Genomic DNA, 19906 nt, shown 5'->3' with positions numbered 1-19906 from the left:
TTCAGCATATGCTCCACAATGGAGAGGCTCAATAACATTGTAGAAGCTGGGTCAGGGTACTAAAGCTGAATCTAGACTCATCAGAAAGGCAGCTGTTGAGCGTGAAGTGAAACTCTCTAAGGGAAGGTACGTTGTTGTTGTTTTTTTTCTGAAGTTGTAAATTCAGGAAATGGATCCAATGGATTTAGTCTTGTCTATCTATTCTAATTCCTCAATCTCTGAATGGTGCTGGGCGCCTCAGATACACACTGAAGAAAGCTTGGCGCTGAAACGTCCATGTATGCTGTCCGTGCAATGCATCCATCTATACTATAATTTTGCGAATGTCTGAGTGAGTGTCTGTCTGTCTCAGCGTTTCTCCTCGGTGGCTGGAGCAATTGATCTGAAATCGCATCACCATCAGCATATGAACACACCTGACATAACTGTGAAGCCCGTTTGTCACTTTCACAAATCGTATGCTGTATAATAGCATTTTTATGGTGTATCTATATCTATTTAGCCTACAGTACCTTTTGTGACCACACATGTTAAGGGAGGGGCGCTGTTGTTCAGGCCATGCACAATCACACACAAACCCACACACATACACACACACACACACACACACACACACACGGGGGGGGGGGGGGGGAAGTGTGTGTGTGTGCAGGCGGGCAGGCGGGCGGGCGGGGGGGGGGGGGGGGGGGGGGGGTTCTGGCCCTGTTACAGATGTTGTCCAAAATCATGCAGATCGGTACACAGTATCTCTGTAGCCGTTAAATGGAACGGGTATTTCTTACATTGATGCTCCTACATATTAGCATGCAAGCACCAGTTAAAGTTACTTTCCATCCCTCATATACTGTGTGCACAGTGCACATCCCATAATCCACACACTGCACATCATTTCGGAGCTCATATCTTTGAACGGGTAAGGGCTAGTTCATTAAAAGAACCATAATGATTCAGAGTGCTATTATCAGTGGAGGAAAGTACATTTACTTAAGCAGGCTACTGTACTAGACTTAAGTACAATTTTGAGGTATTTGTGCTTTATTTGAGTATTTCCAATACTTTTACTTTTACTCCACTACATCTCGGATCTAAATATTGTACTTTTACTTTTGGTACCCAAATATCTCTGTATCTGTCTGTCTCTGTGTCTGTCTCCATGAGTCCCATCCCTTGAATGGAAATCCCTTCTGTCATCAATATTACTTCATAGACTGGCCACCAAGTTCTATATTGGCCTCACTATGGCCTCCTCAATGTCAAGTAAATGGTACAGTAAATGGCAAATGGTGCATTTATATTGTTAAATGTGCATTACATTCACACATTCATACACCAATGGCGGGGAAAGCCATGCAAGGCATCAACCTGCTCATCGGGAGCAAATTGGGGTTCAGTGTCTTGCTCAAGGACACTTAGACACTAACTCTGGGGAAGCCCGGGATCGAACAGGCGGCCACTCTACCCCTGAGCCACTGCCGCCCACAAGGGGCTCAAGTGCCAAATAGGACATGCAAAGAAGGTGAGTGGGGAAAGTTACCTAAACCCCCCACCATGCAAAACTGAATACTACAGTATATGAGCAAAGGTATACAGTACATAGCAACAGAGCAAACAGAAGCTGTTTGAAAGGCATGCCACAGGGGCGTTTCTAGCGTTGTTTAAGATCAGAGGCTTAGCCCCTGCAGGAGTCTCCATGGGCATTCGCCCCAAGAAGAACATTTTCTTAATTCTAAGTGCAGAATTGCGAAGAATTCTCTAAAGGAGATAATCATGCTATACTGTAAATATTGTGGAGGAAAACTATTTTCTTTTTTAAATTAGCTACCATAAACAGGTTACGGCACAGGTTAAAGTATCTGAATCAGTATGTGGATGTAGAATAAGTTGTGTATGTGAAGCATTAGTGTTCAAACAATAACCAAACTAATGAAGTGTGCAGCACGGTGGAGACAGGTCACACTGGAAACTGGCAGCAGCCTCATTATGATGGGAACTGTACACCTGGGCGCAAGTATATCCTCAGCCCTAATGAGCTGCCTCCCAAACTAGAATGACACAAAGTAGTCTCTCAGGTGAACTATGTTTTTAATATTAAGGCTGGAATCTTGGACTTATTGTAATGAATGTAATGTTATTTCCATTCTTTGTGAATTCACCCCAAGAGCATATTATTTACGAATGCACCCTACATGTTGCTCTCATAAAATAACCATATGTTTTTTAACAGTATGGCCCAACAAATAAGAACTACCAACATGACACATGACACAAGGGTGAATTAAGATACTAATTTGCGCCTGCAACATGATGTGTTTGATCAATATCTGTGTAACTGATGTTCTCAGTTCTCACTATAGCCTATTCCTGCCAAACAATGACCATATAAAGTTTGCCTGTGTGGCCTGGATTCCTGTCAAACGACAGGCACAGAGCTGCTGTGTGTGTGTGATGTATTAGTCATTACACATTGGGAGCAAACAAGGGCTAGTTGAGGCAGAGATTATGAGCCTGCTGCATGTGCTCTTGTCTTTAAGCGAAATACCACATCTATAATCCAGCATAATGTTTCACACTTGAATAATATCTGGGTAAAAGGTTACGTTCGACATGACAGGCTTTCCAGTTATGTCGCGTGTTGACTGTGTCGCATGTCGACTGTATTTATGGGACCCCCTCCTCCCCTTGGTCACCCCCTGACCCCCCCTTTCTTAGTCCACTGGCTTCGTCCTGGGTGCCATTGCTAATGTGTTTATCTCTATCAAAACAACACTAGGCCTACATGTTTAAGGCAGTGGTGCAGACAGAATCTGTCTTGAGACATATTAATGACTGTTCAGACTCCAGACCAATACAATATGTAGTGAAGACTTTGTGAAGTCACAGTGACCTTGGCCTTTGACCACCTACAGTACAGTACTTCTAGCAGTTCATTCTTGAGCCCAAGTGGAAGTTTGTGCCAAATATCATGAAATTCCATCAGGTGTTCCTGAGATATCACGTTCACTAGAATGGGACAGATCTCAGGGCACAGTGACTTTTACCTTTTGACAACCTACTGTAGTCCTGGGTCTAATCAGTTCACCATTGAGTCCAACTGTACATTAGCATGTTGTGAGTGCATGTGCATCAAATCTGTACACAGACAAACTGTATAAAAGCCAGACACAAGGTGAAACAATACCAGCCATGTTGTTGCAAATGGAAACAGTAATAATAAGAGCTCAGGGGGCTTGGCACAGTATACTGTATATCCGAAGCTTAAGACTGTTAATCCCCCCCAATGCCACTGGGAGGTGATGATTTAGAACATCTAGCGTATTGACGACAATATGCATTGTCTATCCATCAGCAGGCCAGGAAATATCAATGGGAGGTCAATTTGTTGCCCACACATAAATGGATGGAGCCCGCGACATGGGTTCAGTCAGCATAACTCGAGTGGGTCAATGCGGTTGCATTCAGTTTCTGATACAATGCTACTACGCCAGTCTTGCGTCACAGGTGACGTGGCAGTCAGCTGATCATTGCCAACCTACTTAAAGCCTGCTCAGTTGTCTCTTCCTCCTGCCTTGCTGATTGGCTGCTGGCTTGCTTGCCCCCACCGCCTCCCCAGCACCACCAGTAGGCTCTGCTGCTAATTCTGTTCCCCATGGGGGGTGTTTATATATATTTATATCTCCCTGCTCCTAATGGATATTGATGTTCTTCTGTGCTGCGCTGAGCAGGGAGAGCAGAGCCTGACGCCAAAATAAATGTGACATATACACACTTGCATTACTCATTCATAATAATAATAAACATTGTATCAATCCTTATCGTGAGTGATCTGACTGAACCTACATTTCAATCATACAGCATGGGTTCTACTGTTGGTGATTGGAGAACAGTGCTGCCAGCGGGGAGTGGACTTTCCTTTCTTGTACGGTACATTATAAATAGACTGTGGTTGCTCACTGTGGTGCATCAGACCAATCTAGCTACTATTAAGTTAGATCTAAATCCACCTAAGAAGTGTGGTTATTCTGCAGTTATAAAAACAGTAGTTTGCAAAGAAGATTCCATCTAAATATTTATTTTTGCACCCTAACTCCATCCAAAATCAGTTTTTACCAAATTCTCACGCTACTGTATGCTTTAGGCAACAAATGTTGGTCCATCAACAAAGCACATAACATTGTTGGGCACTGTTGCTGTGGAAAATGACTGTGATGCTAAATCTGCTTAGTTTTATTTTTTTATATAGTCCACCTTTCCTTGAACAGTAATCTCGGTGCAAACAAAACAAACAATACAATTGATTTAAAGGTGTTCTGTACTTGCAGTGAACATTTTCTTTCATATGCACATGTTCCCGTCATGATAAGGATGCGAGGGTTTAAGTGATTAATGTAAAAAGAATCCAAAGATTTGGCCCCCCTGTTGAAGACCACTGGCAAACAGTATGTCTCTCAAACCCTACATGGTCAGTCAAGCAATCTTTATCCTGTACATCTGAATGACCTCTTATTTCTGAATTTCATTCACTGCAATGCAGCAACGCAACAAGCAGCATTGATCACAGGAGAAAACAGAGACAACTTTTAGGTTACCATCTTTTGAACCTACGACTGAAGCCGAATTTATAATTCATCGTAAGACCGCGTTGCTCGGAAAAGACACATTTTTGAAAATCTGTTATTTTGGCTAAGACGTTTAAATTCGACTCTGACTATGTATTTTTGCAATGCATCTGGGGTGCATTCGTCATATGAGACATTCATTATTACAATTTTGTGATTGAAGAAGTGGTGGGGTGACTCAAATGGTGTTCCTTCGACAACTAGGGAGAACATATTTCTTTAGTGTTGACAAGAATCCAAGGAAAGTTTGATCCATTTTCGTCTGAGTTCTGCTGCACTCTTTCATTTGAACAATTTGACAGGAGAGTAAAGTGGTGTCAAAGAACCGAGCCAGTGCTTTCTGCACTAATGGTGAGTTGTGAGATCATCTGTGTGTCCCAGCTCCTCCATCATCATTACACATGTTAGCTACACACTGAGTTATTACTGGCCGAAGACACATAATTCACCACATGTACAAGGAAGGTAATAATGCATGAGGCAGTTTCAGTCAACATACAGCAAACTTCTATAAAGTTTGGATTGCAAAGATATAATCTAATATGATAATGTGAGCTGTCCTACTTTATACTAGTTTAGTCTATTTGATGCAGTTCAGTAGGCCTTAAAGGGAAATAACCACCTGGATCCCATCCCAAATATGTGCTGTTTAGTCTAAAAGGAATATTGGTCAAGATTTCATCTACCCCGGAGTGGACGATATATAAAATATAACACAATATAACTTAACTTACCAAAGTAAGTCAGATTTATTTTTTCAGTCTTGTATGTTTCTGACAAGAGGATAGACCCATTAACACAGAAGAGGGAGTGTTTTTCCCCTGGCTCCTTTTGGATGGCAGTAAATTGAAGTCAATATAAATCGAAAACAACACACACCAATCTGCTTTCTCTCTTCCATGGTGCAAGGAACCAAGTAACCCCAGAAAAAAATAATTAACATGCACTGGATTTTTTTTTAAACTCATCATTGACTTGACTTTCGCATATGGTCCTTGAGATAAAAATGTCTGTGATTTTAATCAATTCAATACAGAGGTGACTGGTGTTCCATTGGTTTCTTTGAAACGTAAATTGAAGCCAGTCAAGCGGCCAAAATGAGTTTTCTCAGACGGGTGGCTGGCATCTCCCAGAGATAAGGTGAGAAGTTCAATCACCCGAGAGACTCGGAGCTGAGCCGCTGCTCCTTCACTTGTAAAGGAGCCAGCTTAGGTGGTTCGGGGGGGGGGGGGGGGGGGGGGGCATCTGGGTACTGATGCCTCCCGAGTGTCTCCCTAGGGAGGTCCTTGCTCCATGTCCCACTGGGAGGAGACCCTGTGCAGACCAAGGGCCAGATGGGGGATTACATCTCCAAACTGTCCTGGGAACACCTTGGGATCCCTCAGGAGGAAGTGGCTAACATAGGAAAGCCAAGTCTGGAGCCCTCTGCTGAAATTGTTGCCCCCGCGACCCGACTCCAGATAAGAGGTTGAAGATGGATGGATGAAGAGAGTACCAATATTTGGGACTGCAGCCTATTCATACACACCTTTCTACACAATGATTGGTCCCTCACTACTTCGGATGGAGTGAAATCCAATCACTACTGAGCGGTGCCCAACCAAATCTGCAGAGGGCAATTCTTTTCTTGCAATGGCAGATTCGTCTGGTTACCAGGCTACAGCTGTTGTGCAAATTAATTGTCTTTAATGATAAGAAGATCTCAAATTAATTGTTGTAGCCCAGAATTAATGAATACATTTCCCTTTGTGTTATCTCTTTGAAGTGTTTAGTCAAGGAAAGATAGAAATCTTTGACTCAACTTTTGCATTACATTACCTCTGAGCGTGATCTGAAGCGAAATGCCAACGTCTTCTTTCATCTGAAAGTCTTGTCAGGCTGAAAGGCTTATTTTGGTGTATTTTGGGGTAAACTGCAAATGATTGTCTAATCCGCTTTGGTGCTGGTTTCAAGATAATGTTTGCTGCCATCACTCAACCCCACTGCCAATGATACACATGAAGACCTCAAATACAAGCCACAGGTTTTCAGACACCGAACTGCAATGAAGATAAAGACTACATTGGCTTTTACCGGGATGTTATTTAGGGAGTTCAGTGGCCTGGTGTTCTTGAAAAAAGAACCTTGCGTACAAAGGCCAGTGGGTGATATCAATGCACAGTGTCAGTCCCCTCAGCACAGGATAAGTGCTAGGGGTTTATTTGAAAGAGTGACTAATGCACTGCCCTTCCTAAAAAGATATAAATCCTCCAAAGAACATTGGCCACTAGCAGCGCAAATTAATCTCTGTCTGACCTTTATAAAGAAAATGTAATCTAGCTAATACCAGCATGGTTGAGTCAGCGATTTTGAATCGGTAGCACATTAAATGGCACATTTAGTTTACAGATGCATAAAGAGAAGAGACAGATGTTTGATATTTGTCTAGAACAGGGGTCTTTAACATTTCTCAGGCCAAGGACCCCTTCGCTGAGAGAAAGGTGAAGCAGGGAACTCCACTAAAGAAATAGTATGTGCTGTCTATATATATTATATATATATATATATATATATATATGTTACAGCATGTTTGGGTAACTCAGGACGTTCATTGTAAGAGCGCTTGTTTCGTTCACCACACACTAATCACCACCAGATGGCGACGACAGCCCATAGACAGCCATTCACTAGTGCAGGCGCTGACGTCACTCGTTTGCGACTCCCTTTCTTTATTTACTAGCCTAGCTGGGCGGTGTTTAGCCATTAGCTTAGCCATTAGCTTAGCCATTAGCTTACTATGAGCGTTTATCTTGGGCTTGCCCAGGCCTTACGGCCTGGGCATAAATATAACGATTGCATTCACCACGGCTTCGTAACTCGCGCGGCGCTCCGCCGGCCGCGCGGCCCTGGCCCGCTCTTCGCGGCCACTCGCGCCTGCGGCGCTCGGGGGCGAAGAGCAGGACCAAGGTCCGCTGGCCTTCGCGCCGCTTGCAATGTCGTGGACAATCGATGGGCTCCGCCTGGAGGACGTTGTTGTGGGCGACCGCTTGTTCCGCCCCGTGCGGCACCGCGAGTGCTCCGTTTCTCGGCCGTCCTGTTTCTCTAACATCCGGTGACCGGATGTGGTGACCGGATGTTAGAGAAACAGGACGGCCGAGAAACGGAGCACTCGCGGTGCCGCACGGGGCGGAACAAGCGGTCGCCCACAACAACGTCCTCCAGGCGGAGCCCATCGATTGTCCACGACATTGCAAGCGGCGCGAAGGCCAGCGGACCTTGGTCCTGCTCTTCGCCCCCGAGCGCCGCAGGCGCGAGTGGCCGCGAAGAGCGGGCCAGGGCCGCGCGGCCGGCGGAGCGCCGCGCGAGTTACGAAGCCGTGGTGAATGCAATCGTTATATTTATGCCCAGGCCGTAAGGCCTGGGCAAGCCCAAGATAAACGCTCATAGTAAGCTAATGGCTAAGCTAATGGCTAAGCTAATGGCTAAACACCGCCCAGCTAGGCTAGTAAATAAAGAAAGGGAGTCGCAAACGAGTGACGTCAGCGCCTGCACTAGTGAATGGCTGTCTATGGGCTGTCGTCGCCATCTGGTGGTGATTAGTGTGTGGTGAACGAAACAAGCGCTCTTACAATGAACGTCCTGAGTTACCCAAACATGCTGTAACATATATATATATATATATATCTCAACCATTATCTGTGTGCTATATTCTCCTTACTGTTCATTTTCTGCAGTGAACACACTGTGATGCCGTATTCCTTTTCTATGCTCTGACACATCATATTTTATTTCTGCTGACGGGTAACGTCAATAATGGCACACAGAGTCAGTTAGGAACCCATTACAAAGAGTTTTTCTCTTGTTCTGCCCGGGAAAAAATTAAAATAAACAATTTTCTCCTGCACTCACTTAACTGTCACTAAATGTCACAATAGTTTATGTAAAGCACTTTGAATTTTATTGTTGTTGAAATGTGTTATACAAATAAACGTGTCTTGCCATGCCTTGTTGGGTATAGGAGGAATTCTGTTTCACATCGTTTTCTTGCCCACAGGGGCAGTGGCCGGTATTAGATTAAGGCGAAGTGAGGCAGAGCATCAAACCTGTTGTGAGGAAAAAGCTAGCTAACAACCTCAAATTGACGTGGCAAGTCCCCCACCAGAGGGACCCAACCTTTATCTGACCCCATTACTGCACCTTTATTGATTCCCACAGTGCCACCTCAGTCTGCTCAATGCACAACCTTGTGAGGACTTCTGAACTTTGCTTTAATGATCAGTCAATAATTTAACACAGCGGTTTTCAACCAGTAGTCCGGGGACCGCCAGTGGTCCTTGAGGGTGTTCCAAGTGGTCCCCAGCTAAATGATGGAGAGTTGGTAACCAAATGGACCCTTATACAGTAGATCTGTACTGTAAGTCTTGAGAGCGTAAAATGAAACCAAATGGACCCGCAAGAGTTAAACTGTTGTTAAACATCTGCATTATTTAATTTACAAGAAGTCTACACAATTAGAGAATATGGAATAATTGTTACTTTGATCAATGTTTTCCTGTCATCTCTCCTATTATACCCTATATATATATATAGGGTACCAAAATCAATACAGCACACGCACTCACACACACACACACACACACACACACACACACACACACACACACACACACACACACACACACACACACACACACACACACACACACACACACACAGACCTGTGATCTGACTACAGTGAAGTGGTGAGTCTAAATATTTTGTTAATTAACTTTTTCTAAAAGTTTCCTCACAGAAAAAAGTTTACTTGCTTCTTCAAAGGAAGCAACCGAGGTTAATTGCTTTAGCTTAAAAATCTGAAAATAATCTCATTTACACTTCAAAGATAAAATAATACAAAAATCAGGACATCCCCTTAAATATTTGTTTGTTTGTTTGTTTCAAATGTAAATTGCATTATAATTCAAATGTCCTATTACTACTACTACTACTACTACTACTACTACTGTTATTACTTACTTAATAGTTACTAGTTATTGAGGCATGTGAAATATACTTCCACATCACAAAACAGGTTTATGTACTATTTTTTTCCGCCTTTATTTTGCATGACAGCAGACAGCTTAAGCAAGTGAAAATGTAATGCACTTTACAAGGTTCAAATGCAAAAAACAGCTCAATATTTTTTTTCCTGTATTGTTTTGTATAAATGCTTCTGGTTTTGCATGAAATCATTCAGTAGTTCATTGCCACTGTGAAAACAAGGGCTTCTGTTGTACACCATATAAATGGCTAATACAGCAGACGTGTCACTTTGTAGTCTTTCAGTAAGTCTAATACCTGACCTCCTCAAGACACCATGGAGGTTCCACCGTGCAGCTGTCCTTTTCATCCGGGTCACAGGTCCTGTACTTCCTGTGGGGAGTGGGACACCATCCACATGTGCATGACAGGCCTGGGGAGACTCAATAGCCCAGTGGTTTTCAACCAGTGGTCCTTGAGGGCGTCCCAGGTGGTCCTCAACCACCCTTATAATCTTTAAACTCTTGAGAGCATAAAACGAAACCAAATGGATTTGGTTTCATTTTACGCTCTCAAGAGTTAAATTATTGTTAAACATCTGCATTGCTTAATTTACAAGAAGTCTACACAATTAGAGAATGTAGAACAATTGTTATTTTGATTGATATTGTTCTCTCTCCTATGGTGCCATCAATACAGCCTGGAATTGTGGACAAAATTTTATACAAAATAGTTTTGGGACTGAGAGGTTAAATCTCATCAAATGGTGGCCCATAGCTCAAATGCCGAATAAATAATGGACCTTGATGTGAAAATGGATGTAGGGTGCATATTACCACATGGGCACAGAATGCCTCCTTTCATGTTCCTGGTTTGACTCCCGGCCAGCCTGACTGTCTGCTGTGTCATTCCCCTGCTCTCTGTCTGCCTCTCCTGTCTCCCTCACTGTCACTATTGAAAATAAGGCCAAAAAATACATCATGACAGGCCAAGGAAATAGATGTTAAGATGTCATTCACCAGCATTCCAATACCCATGGTTTGAATGGAGACGAGGATCAGTGTGCACTGTGCACCCCCACCCATCCCCTCTAACCAGCTTGCTGCATGCCTCTTGTAGTGTGTACGTGGAATTTGGAGAATAAGGCTTGAACAAAGATGCCACACTAAGCATTAGAGAGCATACCTTAGTATGCAGACTGAAAACAAACAAACAAACAAACAAACACACTATAGTGCGTGTCATATTACAGACTGTAAGCAGCCTAGCACGAGATTCAGTCAAATACCACCAGAATAGTGGCAATGGTAGACACAATAGTTTTTTGGGGGTATACTGTAGGCCTATATACATTCCATTAATGTCAGTTGGTTGAAAGATTGTCATCATTGTGCTATAGATTTTCTTCATAATTAAAATGACTTCTTCCACGACTTGCACATAATCTTCTGAAAGGCTCGTCGGAAATCCTGGTTGAAAATGGTGTATATGGCGGGGTTGAGGGAGCTGTTGCAGTAGCCAATCCAGAAAAAGAATTTAAAGAGGGGGTCAGGGATCTTACAGGAGTCCCTGCACACGCCGTACAAGCTGTAACTGAAGAAAAAGGGGAACCAACACACCACGAACACCCCCATGACCACGGCCAGGACAAAAGTGAACCTCTTTTCCCTGGCCTGGGAGATTTTCTTCCTGGACGCCGAGCTCCGCCGGCGTTGCCTTCTGGAGGCAAAGAGGTCCATGGACTTGTTGCTGGCTCTGGAAAGGCGGCTTGAGTGTTTGGACAGGGTGCTGTTCTTTTGGCCGGCCCTCTTGGCCTTCTGGGAGTTCAGGTCGTGAGGCGTGGTGTGACCTTTGCCCTCCGAGGAGGTGCTCATCTCCTCCGCGTCCACCTCTTCCGTGCGCAGACTGGGCGTGGGCGGGCACCGCCAGTGGCCGTTCTCTCGCTCAGACTCGTGAAACGGGGAGGTGCCGGCTTTGCTCAGCCCGTTCTCCGTCTGCGTGACACCTTGCTCGGGCCCGGGCCTCTTTTCCGACATCCCCCTGGTCCTGGTTTTGGCCACCTGGTATATCCTGATGTACACCAGGATCATGATTACGCACGGCGCAAAGAACGACGCGATGCTGGAGGAGAGGATGTACCACGTGTCGTCGTTGAGCTCGCACTGTGGCTGATAGCTGGTGTCGTTGTTGCCCTCGATTGATACCAACGGCGGGGAAGAAATAAAGGCAGATATGAGCCATACAATTGCAATCACGCACTTGACACGTTTAGGAGTTCGTTTGAGGTTATACTCCACGGCTTGCGTAACGGACCAGTAGCGGTCCAGGCTGATTGCGCACAGATGAACGATGGACGAAGTGCAGAACAAGACGTCCAGGGCCAGGTAAATGCCACACCAAACTTTTCCAAAATACCAGTAGCCCATGAGTTCGTTCGCCAGCGAAAAGGGCATCACTAAAGTGGCGACCAGAATGTCCGCGGTGGCCAAGGACACCAGGAAAAGGTTCTGTGGGGCTTTTAATGCCCTGCTTGTCAACACCGCTATAACGACTAATACGTTCCCAACAACGGTAAACATAATGAGAAAACTTACAAGAGCAGCTATACCAGCTATCGCTGGCAAAGAATATCCACTGTCCAGCACTGTCCATGATGAGGAGTTGAAATGGATCACCGGCGACGCGTCTATTCCGCTGGAATTCAACGAATCCATGCCGACTTACGCCTTGTATCCAAACCGGCCAAACGTGGCGATTTCACTCCCCTGATGAAGAGTCCATCACAAGCTCACAGCTCCACGGTAAGAGCCGGTGTTCATGGTGGCGGCATGGAAACGCGCGCGTCATTGGATGATATGGATCATAGGCTACATACATTTATAATAAAGTATAGGGGAAAGCAAAATATCACTTAAAATATGCAGCTATAACTTGCTGTTAAGTTGTTGTAGGCTATATTATAAAAACGTAGGCAACTGATTATTTCCCCGTGCAGATCTATGCTATTAGAGGAGTTCTCTCCAGCCAGGCAGCCACTCACTCTCCTCCTGCTCGGGCGCAGCGCTCTTTAATCAGTGCTGTCTCTCTCTCTCTCTCTCTCTCTCTCTCTCTCTCTCTCTCTCTCTCTCTCTGTGCGTGTGCGCGTGAGCCCCAATGTGTTGTTCTCATATCGAGCCCAGCCCCGACTGAGTGCATTGTTTTTCTGCAGTGGTGGAAAAAGTACTCACATTTTCTACTTAAGTAAAAGTAATTTAGAATTGACTTGACTAAAGGTACAAAAGTATTGGTATCAAAATGTAGTCTACTTAAAGTACCAAAAGTACTCAGAGTGTCCTATTTCAAGTTTTCAAATGTATAAAAATCTTTCTACAAGTTCACTTCACAATGCTTGTAGGCTATATCGGCTATTTTCAAATGGTCTAAATGGATTTAGGCCTAAGTGGTTAATGTATAGCCTACTGTGTTATGATCAAAATCTACAAATTAACTAGTGTCTAAAGTTTTCAAATAAATGTAGTGGAGTAAAAGTACAATATTTGAAGAAGTAAAAGTATAGGCAACAAATACTACTTTAAAATAGTTGTGCTCGAAATTATTCAACCCCCTCTGACAAATTTGTTCATTAGTGTAATCACTGTTCCTTTGACTTTGAACTTGTGAACTATGCTGATTGCAATTGTTTTATATCCTTTACATTTTATATATATACAAGCATATTATGTTATGTTATAATATATATATATGTTATGCATAATGTTATGCATATTATAGGTGAATATCTTAGACTAGCAGCCTTCATAAAAACCAACACACTGGAGGTCAGTGTTGCTGCATTCTGAACTAGAAGAAGTGCTCTTCCGAGCACAGGTCTCCACCAGCCACGCGTCCTGGTGGTGCTATAATAGACCAATGTAAAAAGGGTGGCATGTGTTCTTCACCAATCTTAGACCTTTCATGGCGCCACCATGAGGCTGATTTGAACATTTTGTAGTGTAATTTCTTCCTTGGCCTTTTGCGAATGTGCGTGCACAATTTCATTACAATTGCACGCTGTGTTTGATTTGAGGCATTTTGTTGGAAACGGATCAATCCTGTAAAGTTTGGAGGCCAATCTTAGCCAATCAAGGATTGAATATTTAATACGGGACAGATCCGTCTTGATCATATGACTGTAGAGATACTGTGTACTGATTTGTGTTCATTTTGGGTAAAATCTGGAGGAGTAATATCCAAAAATGTGTCTTACATAAGTCGGCCTCCTGGTGGCGCTATAAAAGGCTGGTGTGAAAAATACAAGGAAAGGGTTTTTCCTTGGCCTATAGGGAGTGCGCTTACAAAGTTTGAAACTGATCGGTGGAGTTATAGGTAAAACCACGAATAGTTATAGTGCCACCATGAGGCTGTTTTCAAAAATTTGAAGTGGCATTTCTTCCTCGGCCTAGTGGGAACGTGTGTGCGCGATTTCATGTTAATTGCACTGTGCATTTGTGATTTGTGGCATTTTGTCCGAAACGGACCAATCTTACAAACTTTGAAAGCCAATATCAGCCAATCAGGATGGAATATGGACAATCAGACAGATCCGTGTTGATCACATGACTGTAGAGACATGTCTACCGATTTGCGTGATTTTTGGACAAAATCTGTAGGGGTAGTGTACAGAAATGTGTTTGGCAAACATCAGCCTCATGGTGGCGCTAGAACAGGGCCATTTGAAAAATATGGGGCAGAGGTTCTGAATTGGCATCCAGGGAGTGCGCTTACAAATTTTGAAACTGATCGGTGGAGTTATAGGTAAAACCACGAATCGGCCTGTTATAGCGCCACCATGAGGCTGATTTCAAAAATTTGAAGTGGCATTTCTTCCTCGGCCTAGTGGGAACGTGTGTGCGCGATTTCATGTTAATTGCACTCTGCATTTGTGATTTGAGGCATTTTGTCCAAAATGGACCAATCTTACAAACTTTGAAAGCCAATATCAGCCAATCAGGATGGAATATGGACAATCAGACAGATCTGTGTCGATCACATGACTGTAGAGACACTGTCTACCAATTTGCTTAATTTTTGGACAAAATCTGTAGGAGTAGTGTACAGAAATGTGTTTTGCAAACATCGGCCTCATGGTGGCGCTAGAACAGGGCCATTTGAAAAATGTGGGGCAGAGGTTCTGAATTGGCATCCAGGGAGTGTGTGTGCTCATTTTGGCAGCGACCGGGCCAACGGCGCCGGAGATTAGCTGTACACAAACTCGGAGGACGGACGGACAGACGGACGCACGGACGGACGGACGGACGGACGGACGGACGGACGGACGGACGGACGGACGGACGGACAGGGTCGAAAACATACTCTCCCCCTGCCTTCGGCTGGTGGAGACAATGAAGTCATGCTGTGAGGATGCAAAGGACTGTCTCTGCTGGCCTTTTCAGGTCACAGCCATTCATGAAAATGTCATGAGTTTGACTGCAGAGGTGACATTTACTGTGTGGTAGGCATGTTTGAATTTGCGAGAGAGAGAGAGAGAGACACAGAGAGAGAGACAGAGAGAAACAGAGAGAGAGAGAGAGAGGTGTGTGTGTGTGTGTGTGTGTGTGTGTGTGTGTGTGTGTGTGTGTGTGCGTGCGTGCGTGCGTGCGTGCGTGCGTGCGTGCGTGCGTGCGTGCGTGCGTGTGCGTGCGTGTGCTGAGATTTCCCAAATGGCGAGACTGGGATGAATTTACATGCCAGATGAAACCAGCTATAGGCTAAGCATATATTTAGCAGAGATTCGTCTGATCTGGCATTTAAATTCAGCCCAAACTTCACTTACCCGAGTTTGGGAGCCTGGGAGGTCACGTTCTGTTCCTCACACTGGGCAGACTGTATAATCGCTGTATAAATTAGACACAAGACAGCCAGTCTGCTGCTGCACTTCTCCTTGCCTCTCACACAAACACTGTCTGTCCTGTTTATCTTTCTATTTCTCTCTGTGGCTCAATTTCTAAATCGAATCAAATAACCATTCATTTTGTTGTGTATTCATATCGGCCGAGCTAAATAACATTGATGAAATATTTTGACTTGAAAGGGGTCAAATGTGACTCCAACATGGATGGAAAACTGTCTGTAATACAGTCATAAATGTGAACGTATTTGTGTATTGATAAGTGAAGAGTCTATGTGTGCTGCTGATGTTTCACTGTTGACTCAGGTGTACTGACACGTATATTGTCCTTGTCGGATGGTAAGTCTGGAAACCTTGCATGTCCAAAAACTGTTTTGTATTCATCATTTTCAAAAATAGCCTATCTACAAGCACACAACGCCTCGCACCACGAGGTGTACACATGTGTAGAAGGGCCACCAACATCATTCAGTCAAGTGTGTGTGTGTGTGTCTGTTTGTCTGTGTCGCTCTCTCTCTGTCTGTCTGCATCTAATCTGGCACACTGGTCCTGTCATATTTCTTTGTGACACTGACAACAGGACAAGGACCTAATTGGACTATGTTTCAAATCTGTCGACACCTATTTCATTTGTTTGAATTAATAATGCAATCGTACCTTAGCCAATTCCTGACTTGCACATTGAGCAGTGCTGTTGCATGAAAACAAATGTACCTCACCCCCCCATTAAAGCAAGTAAAGTTTCGTCATTCATGTTGGACTATGTTTTACAATTTGTCCTATTTGAAACTGATATGAAGTAACAGCAAAATGCTTGTTGCAGTATATACCTGATTTTGCTGCTCACATTGAGTAACATGTAAGACCCACTTACGGTGGGTCTATAATGAAGGGCTCAGAAATCCCAACCGTTAATTGACTGGTGATATAAACATAATTGACCAAAGAACAATCAGACTTCATGGATTACAGAGAATTTTGAAAGACAGAAATCTATTCAGAATTATGTCACTGATTCTACTGGAACTTAGAGTGTCGCCCACACATATTGCAATGTATATGCTAGTATTTGTCCTAGTGATGACAACATGCCAGACTACAGTCAAAGTTTTCAATGTTCAAATATTTTTCTTCTCATAGCCTGTCTACTGCACTGTACTGATGTAATGACAGTCCTTTATTACGGTATATGCCTTCCTCCCATTGCCCTGTGACTTTAATTCTCATGCACTGCACAACCCCAAAATATTGTCACGACATACCCCAGACAGAGTGATGAGGGAGAGAGGTACATTATGAGAGGGAGGGAGATGTTGGATTATCTATTACTGGTAATGACATGCTGTGCTACTCTTTCATGGCTGTAGGTAGCATGCCGTTCCAATATAATAAATTGCTATTATTATTAGGGCATGCCCCCTGGCGTTTCACTGCTCGTGAGTAACAAATAAACGCTTCTTGATTCTTGGCTGACATTTGCGCTATACGGTGCACACCTTTCTAGTTATGTCGTGTTTTTCACACAGGATTTGACAGCTCCATCACACATGAAAGAACACTAGGCAAGACATGGAGGCAGGAGGGGATTTTTTGCTGGTGCCTGCTTGGAGGAGCTGCGATTCTGCTGCCAGTCACTCTTAGAGCTAATATTATTATCAGCTGAGCTTAAGAACGGGTGGGCCGTAGTGGTTCGGGCGGTAGAGAAGTGGCCTGGGAATTGTAAAGTTCCCCGTTTGATCCTGGTTCCTCCTGGCTCCCTGGCAAAATGTCCCCGAATGATACTCTGAACCCCTAACTGCTCCCCAAGCACCTAATTGCCCTCTCCTCATAGTCAGTTAGATGCAAAGAAGAGATTTCAGCTGTGTGCAAATGTAATTTAACATGGCCAAAGTAATCCCTACCTTTCCATATGTATAAATAAAAAAATCACACCTAGTTTGAAGTGAGCGGTGCAAGTTATGAGTTCATTTCATCAAGCACTGCTCAAATCACACCAAGTGTGAGGTGACTGAGCGGTGCTATTTAGGAGTTCATTTCATCAAGCGTCCCGCTTGGCCAATGGGACCCTGGCGTATCCCCCCCCCCCCCCCCCCCCGTTCCAGGAGCACAGCTCAAAAATGTGACCTCATGGTCACGTTTCTGATATCAACAATGTGATCAAATGTATATTGAGGTCAATTTTGCCTGTATGGTTTCTATTTTATTGAATCCTAACTGTGACAAAATCACGTTATGCCTTGCAACCAAAATATCAGATCCACAAGCTTGTAGATTCTGCTGTTTTCTGTGCGAGGCACGACCTGCAACCGAGTATAAATCAGACTTTATCCTCTGAGTCTGCACACAAAAGCCACAGGCTGTCACTTCATATACCAACCGTTCATCACGTTCAGACAACTGACAACTCATCCAGATCCCTGGCTGAGCTGTCCAGAAGCTGATGAGCCCCCTGCTGGTACCCCCACACATTCAGAAAGCCTGCTTTGTGTCCATGCTTATGCAATGACACCTAATTATAGTGGTGGACAAAGTACTCAACCCAATGTACTTGAGTCGAAGTGTAGATACTCCTGGCCTAGTCCAAAATATACTCAACTAAGTGAAAGTTGCTCAGTCAAATTTGTACTTGAGTTGCAGCAGTGTTTCTCAAACTTTCAAATTTCAAGGTCTCCCCTTAACTCTGACATTTGTCTTAGAAATGTTACGTGGAGTGATAGTGAAGTATCCAAAAATACAAATACTCACGTAAAGTACAGAATGATACTCAAATGTACTTAGGTAGAGTACACAAGCAAATTTATTTTGTTACTGTTCACACCTAATTATACATTTTATTGATTATCTCTGGAGTTCGGGGTAGAAACAGTCTACCCCAACTACAATAGACTCTCAATTCACCTTGGTAAAACTGAATGTATCCTCTTTGGATCTAGTCAGAAATCCAGCAAAGTCGAGAACTTCACAATTAAAGTAGGTGACACTGTGATAACAAGAAATAAACACATCTGCTACCTGGGTTGCATCCTGGAGGCTAACCTATCCAGTGAAAAAATGACTACCAAGTTAATCAAAAAAGTCAACCAACGAATTAGTTTCTTGCATAGTGTTGCCCCGCTGATCAATTTTAAAACACAAACGACTCTAGTCTAGGAGGTGCTCTTATCGGGCCCCTCATTGTTTACGGAATCCTCGTTTGGTATCGCGATGCCCCATAGCCTTAATGTTAAAGCTCCAAACAGCCAGGAACAAACTGATTAAGGTCATGCTTGGTCTTCCTCCTCTGGCCCACCTCACCGCTTATCACTACATAAGTGTGGGGTGGCTCAAAGTAGCTGACAGAGTACAGCAGCTTGCAATGGGCCTGGTGTACAAGATACACTACACCTCCAAGATACCCATGTACCTGACAAACTACTTCCTAAAGGTCAAGGATGTCCACGATCACAACACCAGAGGCAGCTCCACTAATCATGTTCAACGTAGATTTAACACTAAACAAGGCTCTAATTCATTCTCCAGCTATACCACCAACATTTGGAACGCCCTACCACAGGCCTTAAAGGAGTGCAAATCCCTAGCCTTCTTCAAAATTGGTCTGAAAAGTCACCTTCAGACAGCTGCTACTCATGACTTGAAAAATGACTAAGTCTGTTATTTTTATAATTTTTCTTTTCTGCTTTTGTAATTGATATTATGTAAAGTACTATGTTTTATCCGCTTTCACCTACCCCTAACATGCTAGATCTCTGGTGTTGGATTAAAGTTATACCACACCAATGAATGTGCATGTGTGTGTGTGTGTGTGTGTGTGTGTGTGTGTGTGTGTGTGTGTGTGTGTGTGTGTGTGTGTGTGTGTGTGTGTGTGTGTGTGTGTGTGTGTGTGTGTGTATGCGCGCGCACATACAGGTTTTTACAAGTGAGGAAATGAAATATGTGCATAATTGGTTCAAATTCTTATCCATGTATGCTCTTGAAGATCAATTTATCAGTAGAGTGTGTGTGTGTGTGTTTGATTCTGGAAAAAGTTACTACCGAAACATTGTGAGTGATTAAAATGTGTTGCCTTTATTGAGCAAGTGAAGTCAGTGTTTGGTTAATTATTTTATTCTTTGATCTATGCAAGAGAGTGAAAAATGGATGAAATGATCAAAATTGTTATATTTAAATGTAAGGGGGCGATCACACAGAGATACGTCGTCTCAGGCGCAGATGCTTCAAAAACGTTTGCAAAAGTTGTTTTTGCCCATCTGACAAAACAACTTTGGTGCACTTGTGGACCTGACCTGTGTACATAACCGGGTGATCAAATAATTGATAAAATGAATTCAAGCAGATAAAACATTCATCTGCATTTATCATTACATCATTATGGGGAACCAGATTGACAGGCTATATGGATGTCTTT

General features: G+C 43.6%; 1 protein-coding gene across 1 annotated transcript; it reads right to left on the bottom strand.

The window, feature by feature from the left end:
• Positions 1 to 11026: 11026 nt before the first annotated feature.
• LOC308297703 (alpha-2 adrenergic receptor-like) lies at positions 11027 to 12328 on the bottom strand (the record flags this gene model as incomplete). Its single annotated transcript, XM_080741256.1, has 1 exon — positions 11027 to 12328. The coding sequence occupies one exon, from the start codon at positions 12326 to 12328 to the stop codon at positions 11027 to 11029; it is 1302 nt and encodes a 433-aa protein (XP_080597382.1).
• Between the last annotated feature and the right edge of the window lie 7578 nt (positions 12329 to 19906).

Source organism: Nannobrachium achirus (genome assembly GCF_963921795.1).
Source record: "Nannobrachium achirus genome assembly, chromosome: 14".
Taxonomy (NCBI): Eukaryota; Metazoa; Chordata; class Actinopteri; order Myctophiformes; family Myctophidae; genus Nannobrachium; species Nannobrachium achirus.
The sequence above is the reverse complement of the archived record's forward strand: the minus strand, read 5'-3'. Positions and strand labels throughout refer to the sequence as shown.